The 15,278-nt window shown below is 39.9% G+C and overlaps 1 protein-coding gene across 1 annotated transcript in view; it reads left to right on the top strand.

Moving 5' to 3' along the window:
• Positions 1–4,729, top strand: part of LOC108795804 (collagen alpha-3(VI) chain-like) — a 25,832-nt gene extending 21,103 nt beyond the window's left edge. Inside the window, exons 8-9 of the mRNA XM_018567112.1 lie at positions 4,409–4,456; positions 4,563–4,729. Coding sequence (XP_018422614.1) covers positions 4,409–4,456; positions 4,563–4,729 — 215 coding nt within the window. The remainder of the gene's footprint in view (positions 1–4,408; positions 4,457–4,562) is intronic.
• Positions 4,730–15,278: the final 10,549 nt, after the last annotated feature.

Genomic DNA, 15,278 nt, shown 5'->3' with positions numbered 1-15,278 from the left:
GGCCCCCTAGCCCCCCCCCTCAGTATTGCTTCTACCAACCCACCCCCTTATTACAGACTTGACTTTTAACTAGCCCAATGACTTTTGTAACACGTTTCTAACATTTCTGTACTGTTTTTCTTTTATATCAATTACAGATGTTCTAAGTCAGTGTGATGCAGTGACACAATCCAAGGAAAACCACATTGTTTGATCTAAAATAATTGCCACAATTAATTTAACGGATTATTATTGCCACTTCTGATCTGCCAGAGATGTTTTCTGTTTAAAAACCATTTAGAAATGAAAGTATTAACCGCATGTATATAATATTCTTGAGAATGTGCACATTTTTCTTGGTTTAAAAACAGCAAACATATGCAGATTAGCGGTTAAACCAGTTACATTAAAATCAATTAGATCTTGATAATTATTTCATACAAATAAAATACAAAAAATAAAAATGCATATTAACATGAGTTTTATACTTTTTTTAACCTACGTAAAATAAAGCAAACCTTAAAGTATAACAATTATGCTGTACTGTTCCTGGCCCTAGCCCCCCTCTCAGTCTTAAGGTGCCCATACACCTAAAGCTGGCCCATAACACCTAAGCTTAAAATAACTGAACAATCTGGTTGGATGCAGGCATTGTTCATGTGTTTTTAAAGCCAGTGGGGCCGACTAGCAAGATACTAATGTTTGGCCCAGTAGGGGCTACCTCCGTAGATGGAGGAATCTGTTGCACTTTTTCCATCTGACCATAGAAAATCTACAGATATTCTAAAGGTATATGGCCAGCTTTACAAGTATCTGGAGATTTATGTCTGCAATCGCGTTTTCGTCCGAAAATCTGCCAGTTGATGGGAAGTGCACAACCCTCAATTACTGTACAACTGGCAAATTTTTTTTCTTTCAAGCAGGCTAGAATATTTTTGTCTAGTTGGATGAAAATTGATGGGTTAGTGGCGTTGTTGTACAACAAAAATCTCAAGATGAAAACTGCACATGCTCAAACGAAAACCTGTTCTTTCCATCGATGAAAATCACCCAGTTAGTGGTACGGCCAGTACCCATGTGAGGGGTCTGGGCAGCCTGGGGGGCCTCTCACATGAGTGGATGAACAGGAATCCTCTATGAGTATTTCTGTTCATTCATAACATGAGGACAGTGTATGTTTACTATAACCACAATCAAGAATGAACAGGAGGTGATATAGATCACTTCCCATTCATTCATAATTGAGGATATAGTAACCATACTTTGTCAATTATCTACAAACACTCAGTATCTTCAAACACTGAGTGTTTGCACTTGCTCTCCTTCCTGACAGCTGCCACAGGAGGCTGAGCGAGCGGTGCAGGGAGGAGAGCTCAGCCTCCTGTGACATCGCTGGCTGTCTCCGCCCACACACAGCTCTCCCGATCTGCGACAGGAGGCTGAGCGGTGTGGGAGGAGAGACACCGGCCGCTCACAGCGCTCTCCTCCTGCAGCGCTCTACCGGCTGTCACATTTTCTCTCCACCCCGCGGGACACAGAGCAGCGCCCAGCGGAGAGGAAAGAAAGCAGGGATGCGCCGCTATATCGGCACAAAAATGGCACTTTCGGCATTTAGCCAAAAGTGCCATTTTCGGTCGATATGTTTTGGCGGCCGATATATCGGTGCATCCCTAATATACATGCTATACATAGCATAAAGGTAAAAAACGATATATGCAGTGTTATCTTCATTTTAGATGTCAAAAGGGTTTTTTTGGCTCCCGGTGTTTTCTTTTCTGTGGGAAACGGGTCCAAATGGCTCTTTGAGCGTTTAAGGTTGCTGACCCTTGGGCTAGTTGAACAAAAATTGAACGAGGGTGAGATGTCTGGACAAAATAAATTGTACAATGGTTGTAAGGTGTATGGCCGCCTTTATACTTTCTTATCCCCAGTCCAGTAAGATAACAGCTGTGCACCTTGTTAGCATGCAGGCCTTCGCTCTGCACTCTCTTTTTGTTACTATGGAGAGTTTATACTCTATAGTCTTTTGAAGTACAAAACAATATAAACAACACCACGGTCAAAAAGTCAGCACCCTCCTCCTTTTTAACCAAGATGCTAAGAGGGACTTAGACTGAATTTCACTTTTGTTGGTGTGAATATAGTTTATTGGATATTAACAGCAACCTGTCATTTTGAGAACTATTGAAAAATGTTTATTAAAAAAAAATCCACCCCTCTCCCCAGCACAGTAAGGCCACCCATAAACCCCTCTGTTTTAATTATGTAAGAGTCCTTGCCCTTAAATTAGAATTGAACCTAATCACAAAATGTTAAAATTTTTAATACTAGATTAATGTAATTTCAAAATTGTAATATCTAAGGGCCGGTTTCACACCACATAGAGTGCGTTTCAGAGCATTCATGCAGCATTTTTGCAGATCGCACTGCGGGCGGGGGGCGTGTTTGCGGTGCTATTGACTTCAATGCAACACCATGCCCCATCCGGCCCCTGAACGCAGGGAGCCGACCGCTCCGGAACGCACTCTTTGTGGTGTGATCCAACCCTTAATATATTCATTTCAAAAGTTGCATTGAATGTTTTTACATACAGTATGCAGCATTCATCAAACTCATACCTGGTGACCCCTACATGAAGTGCCCTGTGCAGGTTGTGAATTGTCTCCCAATTGTTTTATCATCTTTCCTACCACATTTCTTCCTCTGCAAGCATGCTGACCCATATTGTGGAGGCATAGTGCATCATCATAACCATCAGGAAGCCGATCAAGAGCAATGATGTGCAGCCAGCACTGGAGCGAGTGTGTGTAGGAAGGGAATGATTACAAAGAATATGGAGGAGGTCAGCAACACTAAGATGCAACAAAAGCTTAAAAAGTGATAATGGCATTTTATAAGGAAAATGGCAATTATTTATGGTACTTTAGCAAATTAAATGTCATTCAGTTTCTTAGCTATGTGTTATTTAAAGCTCAGAGTTGCATATATCTTACTGTCTTGTGAGGTTAATAAGCTACACAACTGCCCCGAGTTTAGCCTACACAAGTCTCTTTGGACTTCAAAATTCCTAAGTAACATTGTCACACTTTTATTTTGATAACAATGTTTTTATCACATCATTATGCCCACACAAGGAAAATAAAAAGGTCCGAGAACATATTTAGGTTCAGACATGTTCAATACATATTTGTGAATACCCTGACATATTTTAAAATATCAATTTCTATTATGCATTAAAGCTGTACTGTAGGCAGATATGAGACACAATGCGGTTCTGTATTTGTTATTACATTATTAAATGTATTTTTTAAAATACGAGCAGTGCAAGTACCTGAATGTGACTTGAGCAGAAGGAGAAAAAGAAGGAGAAAAAGCAACACATGGAGCCAATCAGTTAATGTGCTGGCAAAGAACATGCTGATAGGAGAAAAAAATTAGTAACAGAAAGGTGAGACCATCACTCTGCTGGTTCAGCTTCACTGTCTAGTCACAAACTGGGGACAGCTCATGATGTACTGAGCAAAGAGGAAGAAGAATGAATACTGTTGGCTCTCATTCAACCTGGGAGACTTAAGGCATCTTGTGGCAGAAAGGAATACTACAGGGTAGACATGTAAGCCGGCAAAAAAATGTGTTTTGTTTCAGATTTTTCTTTATTTAGTTTTTTGGGCATTCGGGTCCGAAAATTAATTGGTTCGGGATTTGGATTCATGTATATTTTCATCAATATCGGATGCGGTAGTGTTTATGAATGAATTTTCGTTGCAGCAAAGTGACATAATGAAAAAAATGAATTTTTTTTAAACAGTCCACAGAAACAATATAAAAAACCATGGGGTTCCCCCCTAAAACTCCTACCAGACCCTTAATCCGAGCAATAGCCTGGCAGAGCAGAAAAGGAAGAGGACACGCGAGCGCCCCCCCCCCCCCCCTCCCTGCGCCATACCAGGCCACATGTTCTTGACATGGGGAGGGTGCTTTGCCAAGGGGGACCCTCTGGAAAACTATGTTGTCCCCATGGTGGTGAGGACAAGGGCCTCTTCACCACAACCCTGGCCCGGTGATTGTGGGGGTCTGCGGATAGGTGGGCTTATCTGAATCTGGGTGCCCCCTTAGATGAGCTACAGATGAGCCCCCCTGCCCGAAGACCCCCACTACCAAAGGGTTGTGGGGAAGAGTCCCTTGTCCTCATCGCCATGGGGACAAGGTGCTTTGCCAGGGGGTCCCCCTGGCAAAGCACCTTCCCCATGTCAAAGACATGTGGCCTGGTATTGTGCAGTGGGGGGGCACTCACGTTTCCCCACGTCCTGCTCTGCCAGACTGCTGCTCGAATTAAGGATCGGGTAGGAGTTCTAGGGGAGAACCATTTTTTCGTTCGGCAATTCAGATGCATGCAAATGTCCAAATATTAATCTGAATTTCAATTCAGAACAAAACAAATCGTACATGTCTACGACGAGGGACAGCTTGGTTGAAGGTGAGTATTGCGAAATCTGCTTTTTATATATATTTTTTTAATAGCCTTTTTTTGCTGGAGTTGTGCTTTAATTCTCTGTACTGTACTGAAACATTATCCTTTGCAGATATATGTCAGCTGAAAAGGGAAGAAGGAGACTGCCAGAATTATGAACTGAAGTGGTGGTACAACTCTGATCAGAACGAGTGTGTCCAGTTCTGGTTTGGTGGCTGCGGAGGAAACAAAAACCAGTTTAAAACGCAAGAGCAGTGTGAAGCTGTTTGCTTATCGTAGAGTTGTTAGGTTGCTCTACCCTGTGTTATACATATAACATGACCAGATATATCTGGAATTAATGCATCTGCATTAGTCAGTGAAAATGATCACAAAGGGGGAAACACTGTTTTCAACTAAATGTACCAGAAAATGTCTTAGCTTTAAACATTTTTTATTATTTTTTAAATAATGTATTTAAAATATATGATGTATAGAGAGTCACTTCATGGTACCCCTTTCTCTCTTTGTATCTTGAAGTATTACATAGCAATGCAGGAGAAGGGTAGAATAGATCAGATTGTGTGTTTTCTAGTACTGTGATGTAAAAGGAGCACAACAATAGGCAATTAAAATGTGTCAAAAGAAAAAAAGTATTTAGTTAGATTCACAAATACACAAACAATGGTTTTCATAGGATAAACGATTTCTGAGGAACATAATTATAAAAAATACATTTGCATTATAGCAATATCAACATTTCTAGATAAAAAATGAAATTTAGGGACTACAAAATGTTTCAGATATTTCAAAAGAGAGAATGTAAAAACAAGGGTCACACAAATTGAGTTGTATGTAGACATCTAAGGCTCAGGTTATGTGCTCTTGTGTTAAAGTATTCTAGTAGCTAGGTGTAAAATCTATGCCCCCTCTCGTCCTATTTTCATACATTTTGGCACTGGCCTGAAGCAGCCCATTCTCTGTTGTGAACATGGTCATCCTGCCCCATTGTATTCTTCATAAAAATTAATACACAACCTAGTTTTAGCTGAAAGGGCATATTGTTCAGCATGTGCCCCATTAAGGGCTGAAGCAGTGTCTGGGAATTGAAGCACTCCCCAGGAAGTAAAGCATTCACCAGGGTCTCAGAATGAAGAACCAGGGAGATGACTGACCCATCTATATCCACCCATGCACAAGTTATGAGTTTAGTGTGGACTATTTTTATTCATACTAATTCTGCACATTAAAACTTATACCAGACGTCCAAAGGAGCTTTTAAACTTTTTTCAATATAGTCCAAGATAACCTTTCTTTTTTGAGGTTTTAAGAATTTATTAGGAAGTAATCTCACGTATTAGAGGAAAGTTTAAAGATTATGAGTGAGAAGTTTTTTGACAGTTTCCCACGGGTTAATGGAAATCTAGTAATTAAAAAAAACAGAAACAAGCACAAAAAGAGACTGAATACTTACTCACTGCCCGTACCACCAGAACATCACTCCATTAAAGAGAAATTGTCTGCGGACAAGATGATAATTCTAAGAACACTGATTTCCTCAATCACCCGCCGCACTCACTGGTTTCTGCTTTTAACCCCATATTACAGCTGTGTTGGTAAGGGGCCATCATTATCAGAGATACGAAATTATATGTGTATTTGTGCCAATCATCCAGCAACAGTTTTCCTTTGATACAAAATAAATGGTGCTGAAGAATGAACATTCATTCAACATTTGCTTTGACAAAAACTAGATTTGTAGTGCATTTTGCATTTTTTCATTTGAATGTCAATAAAATAATGTTTTTATCTATTAGTTGTGTGCATGTTTGGTATCAAGAAAATAACATGAGTGATACTTTGTATTCATCATATACTACTTTCTGATATTATTGAAAGTTACATTTTATTTTACAGTAATTTGGCCTATGTACCTATTATGTTATACTGGCAAGTGTCTGTAAAATATTGTCAGAATGTTTATACTGCTCTGATATACAGTCTTATGTTTATGGAAACAAATAAGAACCTATAATTAAGGAGATTACCAACGTATTTCCATAAATCAAAATTTACACGAGTTCTTTCATTTGCGCTGACTTTGAAGACAAAAGGAATACAAATGTATACAATATATATATATATTTATTAATTAAAAATCAGTGCAGAATAAAATAAAATATAATTGGTAACAAACAAAGAATATGGATCAGATAATAACAATTAATTTGATATCACAGGTAATGCATACAAATGTAACCACTGGATATTGTTCAAAATATAAATGTAACCAAGATAAAATGACTTTTTAAATGTAATGGGTATCTTCTCAGTATCTCACAGAATAATAAAACAAAAGGCTCAGAATTGACATGTGACTTCTCCCAGCACAGATATTCACAAACTCAAACTTTTAACAGCGCATGGGCGATATTTATCCCATCATGCACAGGGCTGGCAATGAGCCAAGACCAGTCAAAGTAAAGACGAATTTCCAACAATTGAATTCAATATATATCAGACTGGACCATTGACTAGAAACTGAAATCAGTTTCCTGGAGATTATACAAATGTATATAACAAATGTATATAATTATCTCCCAAGATTGAAAGACACAATTTTTACTGCAGTTAAAAATTATCTTAGATCAATCTTGATCCTACAAGAACTCAATGGTTTACCCAAATATATATATGTGGCTAATGAATTGCCTAATATACAGATAGAAAGTATACTTTACCAGCAATTTAAAATTTAGTTGTTTGAAAGAAGTCAGCAGTCAATGCTCAGCAACCAGGGATAGTCAGGTTCTCTTTAGTTCAGTTTCCTTGGACAGCCGTCCTCAGCTTCCGACCTATACCCTTGGAATGTATTTGCTTACTGCCTTGGTGTTGGAATCCCTTTCTTCTGGATCCTCGTCCCCTCTCTATATCCCCCCTGTGATGTGGGCTTGGTTTGGTCTTCCACGTGATTATTGACGTGAAACATGACGTCAAATATATCCTTTTTGCCCTAGACCTTTCCCTCACAATCACCACCAGGGGGCACTATTGTTCTATATAAAAATTGGGAGCATTTCATTTAATTTCACTAATTTCGAAAATTAAGGCAGTGAGATAACCTCTAACCTCAGCCCTTGGAAAAAGACATGAATATAAAATTTTGACAATACTTGATTACACAGTGTCAGACGTTAGGTCTGCTTCTTCGATTTACAACTTTAAGACAATCTAATCTAAAGCAATTAACGTTCTTTCTTAAATTCCTTGAAAGTGAGGTACTTAGTTTAGACCCAGAGGTTTTTCATACATTACAAGAAAAGAATATACATTGGCATGTACCACCTAATTCTTTGCACTTAAATATAAAAACCCCATTATTTAGTAATACACAATAATATATTTCCATGGGTACACTCAAACAATATATAATGAATATAGTTTGGATATATAAAAGTACATGTATAAAACTTTACTTGAAATCAGTCAACTAAGTAGGCATATAGATGCTGCATATAATATAATAACATTATTGCTAATTATAATTACTGCAATGACTAGTAAGGTTTCATAACAACTTTAAGATAAACCCCATCTTCTATTCATTGAGAGAGAGAAAGAAAAAAAAAAACTCTAAACACTCCAGTCTCTTGTACATTGTATTCTTGTGGAGGCAAGAAAGTCATCAATCAAGACCTACACAGGTAGGTACCATCCTTAACTGATGTGCGTCTGAGACCCCCACAATTTACGATCTGAGACTATTTATGCTAAAATTCCTAACTCCTTCTCTGTGAAAGTCTCTGTGCAAGAAAAATGAACTTAGACAATCACTCAGACAAAATGGCCACCAGTATGCCCATAGACACATCTGTAAAATAACATGTTTAGGCCTATGAAATTGATTCCTTTCGGCCCAATAGTTCTGACAATATTGCATACTGTATATATAAAAACTGGTCTACTTCCAATCAGAACGAATTAATAGAGATTCATTGACTAAAGGTGTAGAGTATGTTTACTTTACAGAATAAATGTGTATATAGCTTAGTGAAAAAGTTTAAGTGGTATGCAATCCAGTCATCCGATCAGGCACAAGCAAAAATCCAATTTATTTCTCAATTTCATTTAAAATGACTGGATATTCAAAGTAAACAGTTCTGACCATTCTCCTTTAGTAAATCAGCCACAAAATACAGTATATTGTTTTTTTAAGCCCTTGGAGATCCTCTTACAAAATTTATGGGGAAAAGGGAGCGACCACATAGCTAAGCATAGAGCAGACCAATATATACATACATAGTAGAGACATAGTTCAAGATAGGGTTGAACAAAGACACAGGTTCATCGAGTTCAACCTTTGGGTTTGTGTGTGTGTGTGTGTGTGTAGGGGGGGGTGTCACATGCTGGACCTATATATCAAGAGCTGAGTGATCACGAACCACAGATTGCTCAGATCATTGTCTTCTCCCTGCAGAGTAGTGATGTGACGATCGCGGCGGCCCCTTGCGTTCCACGCTGGAGCGCAGCTGCGAACCAGGAAGTCGTGCTCGCGCCACTGTGGAATGCATCTGCCGGATGACGTCACCGGCTCCTCCTACGCCTTCCGGCTTAGAACGCCGGCAGACTGTCAGCACGGCGTTCCACTATTGTGAATGTGGAGTGAGCGCCTGCTGACTCTGCCGGCCACACGGACCCCTGAAGATCCCCACTAACTGGAGAGAAAGACAGACGAAGTGTAACGCTCGAGCCAAGGAGGTTAGGTTGGATCGCAGCTGGGAAATTGGCTAGGCACCTGTGTGTGTGAATTGGCTCAGATCGAGGGTTCCCGTTTTCACTCTGTATGGTGTGGAGTGATGTTGTAACCCTCTAGCACATCATATGCCAATCACAGTATAGGATGGGGGGTTGGAGGTCCCCTATAGCTATGCTTAGCAGTATTTCCTATAGATGTGGTAACCCACCAGCCTTTAGATACTAAGATTCATATGAGTAAATGCAGTCACATTAACCCCACACTCTCCAGGGAGACAACTGAGATGTTTTGCATAAGAAGCGTAGTATTACTATTAGGATACAATTTGTAATGGAGTAGAAGTTCACTGGTATCACTTTAAATCATGTGCGCAAGTGAGTTAACGCTGACACTTTCTATAGATTAGCCCCTAGGGCAAGGTACTTGCAGTTTAAGATGGTATTATAGTACAATAGCTAGTCTAGGAAGCTGCTATTGGGGAGTCCAGGCAGTTCCAGAGAGAGTTCCCAGAGGCAATCCAAATGAGGAGTCAGAGGAGAGCAGGGAGGGATCCCTGTGAAGCACCCGATGGCAACAGCAGGGTGTTCGAGTGAGGTGAGTGGCAGGCTGGCGTCAGAGATGCCGGTTCGTGTGTCCTTCGGTCTCAGGCAGGTTGCACTGGCTCGACGTTCAAAACTGCTTTGAGGCCACAACCTCTATCCTTTTGTTACCTGGGACCACTCGTATGCTGTGAATACGTATAGGTCTGTATCCAAACTTGCTTTCACGGTAAATGATGGTCGGACTCCTAACTCTCCATATTGCAGATTGAGAGTGACGCCAGGAGTCCAACACTCACTACCGTACCTCCCTAGTAAGCCTAAATTACTTCTACACATACTGTTGCGATTGTTCCACCGCTGCAATTCTAACACCGTTTGGCCAGGGCCTTACAAGTGACTATCAGTCACTGCTCCCTGCAGGAATTCCCCCCTCCCCTCTCTGTTCCTCCAGTGCTCATTGGAGAAACAGTTAAGGGAGGGGGCAGGCACAGCTCTAGAGATGCAGAGCAGGCTGTCAATCAGGCAGCAGTTGCAATTCTTTACTGGCTACAATGCAAAGAAGTACTAAATGCACAATGTTTTCATTTATGAAGAAGTGTGCATTTTTTTTTCTAAAAGGTGGAATTTCTTTTTAAATGCTCATTTGACCTAGGCAAAGAGAAATAAGATATAATACCTTGCCCCCATGGCTACTGGTGTTCTCTTGCCTGCCAGAGCAAGGAATAAGTATTACAGCTTGCCATGCTGATCCAGTGGCTCCAAATACCCTGATCTTCATATTTGTTCTAGGTCAGTGTTTTAAAGTACTGAGGCTAGAGAGTGGAGGCTGCTAATATTTTCAGAAGGAAGTCAGCAATAGAATCCTCTTTATAGTTCTCAGTACAGGTTTTCTTAAAACAGGAAAAAAAAAAACCTTTAAAATAAAATAGCATTAGCAATTGCCATATAAATAGTGTGATGTTCTTAGATAGTGAGCCATTATCTATAAAACAAAGAGCTCTTTTTTGGCTGTTTGCTACATCAAGATTAAATTGAACTTTAGTTTTCATGTGTCTCTTGTAGACAATGGAAATGGAAGGAGCTTTCAAGTAGTTTATGCTGACCAAATCTAATCACATATAAATGAGTGCACAAAAATACCCCAAGAGGAATTTCCCACTCAGTCAGATTGGTTAATAAGCTGGTAATGCTGTACATAAGTCACATCCTGGGATACAAGCAGTAATCAGAACAAGTCATCTAGCCAAAATGGTAATCCAATGCTGAAACAAAGGCATAAAAGTTATTTATGAGGCTGCTAATAAACAAAGACCATCAGATAGAGATGCTATAACCCAGCAGATGGTCAAAGCATAACACAACACTTTTTTTTATAAATAAGGATAAATATCTGATATTTAAAGTGATTTCTCATGAAACAGTAGTCCTAGTAAATAAAAGAACAAACACAGTAGCAATGTCTACTTATTTTCATTATCAAGCCTAGGCCTGAGTAAGACCAAAAGTGGTCCATGTAATTGTACCAACCCTAGGCCCATACAACAACTAGAAATAATTTTAAAGATGCCCATTAACAGCAAATAAAGATCAGGAGAAACAAACATTTTTTTTTTTTTACCATAAGTAGATTTTTTTGGACTCAATTCCAAGAAATTGACATTTAATGTATCTCCCCAAAGTAAACAGTTTGCTTGGCTTTTTTGGATGTTAAGTTTGGCATTTTCCCATGAATGATGATGTGCATTGTTCTATGTGAAATGCAGGTGAATAGGCTTTTATAAAGTAAATTTATAGTATAGTATAGTACAGTATAGTATAGTATAGTATATATAGTAAAAAAAATAAATTTAAACAATGTTGTGAAAAAAATAATAAATATATATATATATATTTTTGATGGGAGAGTGAGGTAATTACTGAGTTCAGAAGCACGATTGACAGTCCTTGTTAGGACAGACAGCTGGAAGACATGGCTGTGCCAAACATGTTTACATATACCAAAAAAAGCTGTACGAACTATAAAAAGCTAATATAGCCCTCATTCATTTATAACCATTTTCGCTTACAATAATACATAGTAGTTAAGTTTTTTTTATTTTTTATCTGTTTGATTACTTTCATGTCTAAATAAAAAAGAATAGAAGCTGATTCTGGAGCCAGAAAACTAAAGAGATAAAAGAAATGTCATTCTCTGGGAGGTTAAGGTTTTTTTTCAAGCACTCCATAAAACAGTGCATGCTATTTCCAGAGCAAATACATAACCTCTCACTACTATTCCTCTTTGCTTTAATTTTGTACTTTATACAGTTCTAAGCTACATAATACAACTTTAAAGCTCATTTTATAAACGTCTTTCTCCATTCAAGAGGCAGTGTACACAGAAGATTGTTCTGGTAGTAATATTAAGCAGACAAAGTTTACAACTTGCAAAGTTTGCATCTCAAAGTATAGATGTAAAGATGGATGCCAAACCACAACATGAAAGAGTCCAAAGTGCCTTTAACTGTTCATATTACCATCATATTAAAACATCCAGCACATTTCAGGGGCTACAAAACTCCCCTTTCATCAGGACTTAGAAGAATGGAATGGAGGCTTAAATGGACTCAAAGGCAACTATTAACCAAATAGATTTATATTATATATGGTGTGAAACCTCCTTTAGGATTGCAGTTCTAACAATATGTCTAGCAGCAGTCCAGAGCCTTACCAGAGCCTTACCAGAGCCAATTAACTCAAGTGAAAATTTCCTTGTCAGAAATCGAGGGAAGTGAGTCTTATGTGAAATGGTGACAAGGGATCCCCCGAGGTGTGGGGTCTAAGCACAAGCCGGTTTTCTCCACAGCTCCTGATAGTGGAGCTGGATTTCCCTGCATGCTGGTGCCAGGTTGTGACCCCCCAGGTTCTCCTTGCAGTAAGTGTGGAGACAAGCTGTGCAAGATGATATGGGCATATGAGGCACATCATAGGTGGACAGAGACAAACCAGGAGACAGGTGAAAGGTCAAGGCAGGTGGCAGACAAGTGAATCCAAGAACACAGGCAACAGGACAGGGGCAAAGGTATAGCCTTGAGCTTGGAGGCAAAAGGAAGGTTGCTCAGGCAATGGAAGCTTATCTGAGCATGCGTTAAATAATGAGAGGAATTAAGGAGCTGGACAGAAAAGGGCCAAGAAGCAAAACATATTAATCAGCAGGTGAGACGTGTGGCCGTCGATAGCTTCCAGCTCAGTGCAGCAAGGAAGTAAGAACAAATCACAAGCTTGTGGAACCATAGGTAACATATCAGCTATGCATCTAATCAGGGACAGTACCCCCGTCACCACCCACCACCCCAGCTGTCCTCACCCACCTAGGGGAAGCTTGAGAGACAAGGGGCCGAGACATCTGTGGAAGAAACCCAACATCAACCAGAGACTGATGTGCTTAGTTCTTGGTTCCCAGAGACTGATGTGCTTAGTAGAAAGCTAAACCCTGTCACCGGGTACAACATTGAGACTCACATGGCCATGATGATCTGCAGCTACTACCTAGTTGAAAGCCACCAAATGTAGGGTCTAGGAGCCAGGGTTCAATCCTGCGCCTAAGTAGAGCCAGATTTAAGTCTCAAATATAAGTCACTACAACGAAAATTAATCCAAAGAGCCCATAATCTGAGAAAATGTGTCAAGTTTGTTGTGCTTAGTGAAGAAGAGTTTCTCCATTTCATATATATAATCTACCTGACCCACTCAGTCATCAAGGAAGCCCTAGTGTCCCTCCATAACCTGCCAAGTCAAACATGATCCCAAGGGAGGTGGCCAGAGCTCTCCAGAAGTGGGCAGTAAATTGGACAATCCGAGACAATGTTTGAAGTCGTACCATGAAGATGAAAGATTTCTTTAATGCTCATGGAGCCCAGAGCAGAAGCTGAAGGCAGCCCAGGTAGTGGAGTTTGATGACACATTTTAGAAAACCTGTCCACCACCACCCAGACAACAATGGAACCTGCTAAGGAAGGTAGGTCAGACATAAAGCCTCTGAAATTGGTAGAGGCAAAAGTACACACACAGGTTGAAAATGACTGAACATAGTCTTTGACATCCTCACAAAGAGAAGGCCACCAGTAGTAACATTGAAGGATAACACAAGTGCGCTGTATCCCTGGATTTAACAAAAACTTGTAGACATGTGTCCATTTGAAGTGTTTGGGGTGCAGGTTAGGCACCACAATGGACTTCCCGAAGGAAATACAAGAATAGTGGAGATAAGTCGGCAACATTAGCTTGGTTGTTTTTGGAACCAGGCTGAAAAGTAATGTTAAAGTTAGCAAAGGAAAAGGCCCAACTTGCTTGTAAGGGGTTCATCAATCTGCAAATATGGAAGATTTTTGTGATAAGTATAAACAATGGTGCAATGTGGGGATTACTCTAACAGATGTCACCATTCTTGCAGGGCAAGTTTAATAGCCAGGAATTCCTGGTCTCCAATTACTATAGTAATGTAATACATATTGGTGCCAGAACACATTTTATTATTTATTATATATAGCGCTGACAATTTACGCAGCACTTTACATAGTTGCACATTTGCATCAGTCCCTACCCTCAAGGAGCTTACAATCTAAGGTCCCTATCTCACATGCGTACATAAAGGGCCAACTTAGAGAGGAGCAAATTAACCTACCAGCATGCCTTTGGAGTTTGGGGGGAAACCAGAGTACACAGAGGAAATCCACGCAAGCACAGGGAGAACATGCAAACTCCTTGCAGATAGTGACCTGGCCAGGATTTGAGCCAGGAACCCCGAGTGCTGAAGGGCAGAAGCGCTAACCACTACGCCACTGTGCTGCCCATAAACATTGCATTGCATTGCATTGCATTGCAGTGATTTAGTTAAAATCAGAGCACCTTGGAGCCTGAGTCCAGAAATCAGAGGTAGCAGGTACTGATTTTTAATGGCTATGGCATTTAGGCCTCTGTTGTATATGCAGGAATGAAGCATCCCATTTTTTCCCACAAAGAAAAAGTAATCACCAGTGGGAGAATCAGATTTTTTGATAAATCTGCAGGTTATCTTAGATATATTCTGACATGGCTTATGCCTCAGGGATGGACATTGGATAAACATGACCCCGAGGTGGGGAGGTCATGGCATAATAATCAGCAGGTGAGACACCCATAGCTGCTAGCTTAGTGCAGCAAGGGAAACACATGTTTGTAGAACCATAGGTACCAGTGAAACCACAATAGAAAGGAAGTAAGAACAAATCACAAGCTTGTGTAACCACAGGTAGTCAGTGAAATCCTAGCACCTCCTAAAAAATTTTTTCTAGAGTTTAGTACAAGGCAGGGAAAGAATGAATGGAGTTAAGGTGCTTTTACAAATGAATTGCAACACCCCGCAGTGCACACATACATTGCATTGTTAAAAGTGGGGTTTTAATGTGCATTATTGAATGAGCTATGATGTGAGCAAGCCCAGAACCAGCCACATAATTCTGTGGTCTAGCTATGGAAGGAGAAGGAAACTGGATTGATAAGCAAAAGGTATTTCACAATGTGATGCAATGTA

Source organism: Nanorana parkeri, unplaced genomic scaffold (assembly GCF_000935625.1).
Source record: "Nanorana parkeri isolate BGI_ZX_2015 unplaced genomic scaffold, ASM93562v1 scaffold1008, whole genome shotgun sequence".
NCBI lineage: Eukaryota > Metazoa > Chordata > Amphibia > Anura > Dicroglossidae > Nanorana > Nanorana parkeri.
The sequence above is the reverse complement of the archived record's forward strand: the minus strand, read 5'-3'. Positions and strand labels throughout refer to the sequence as shown.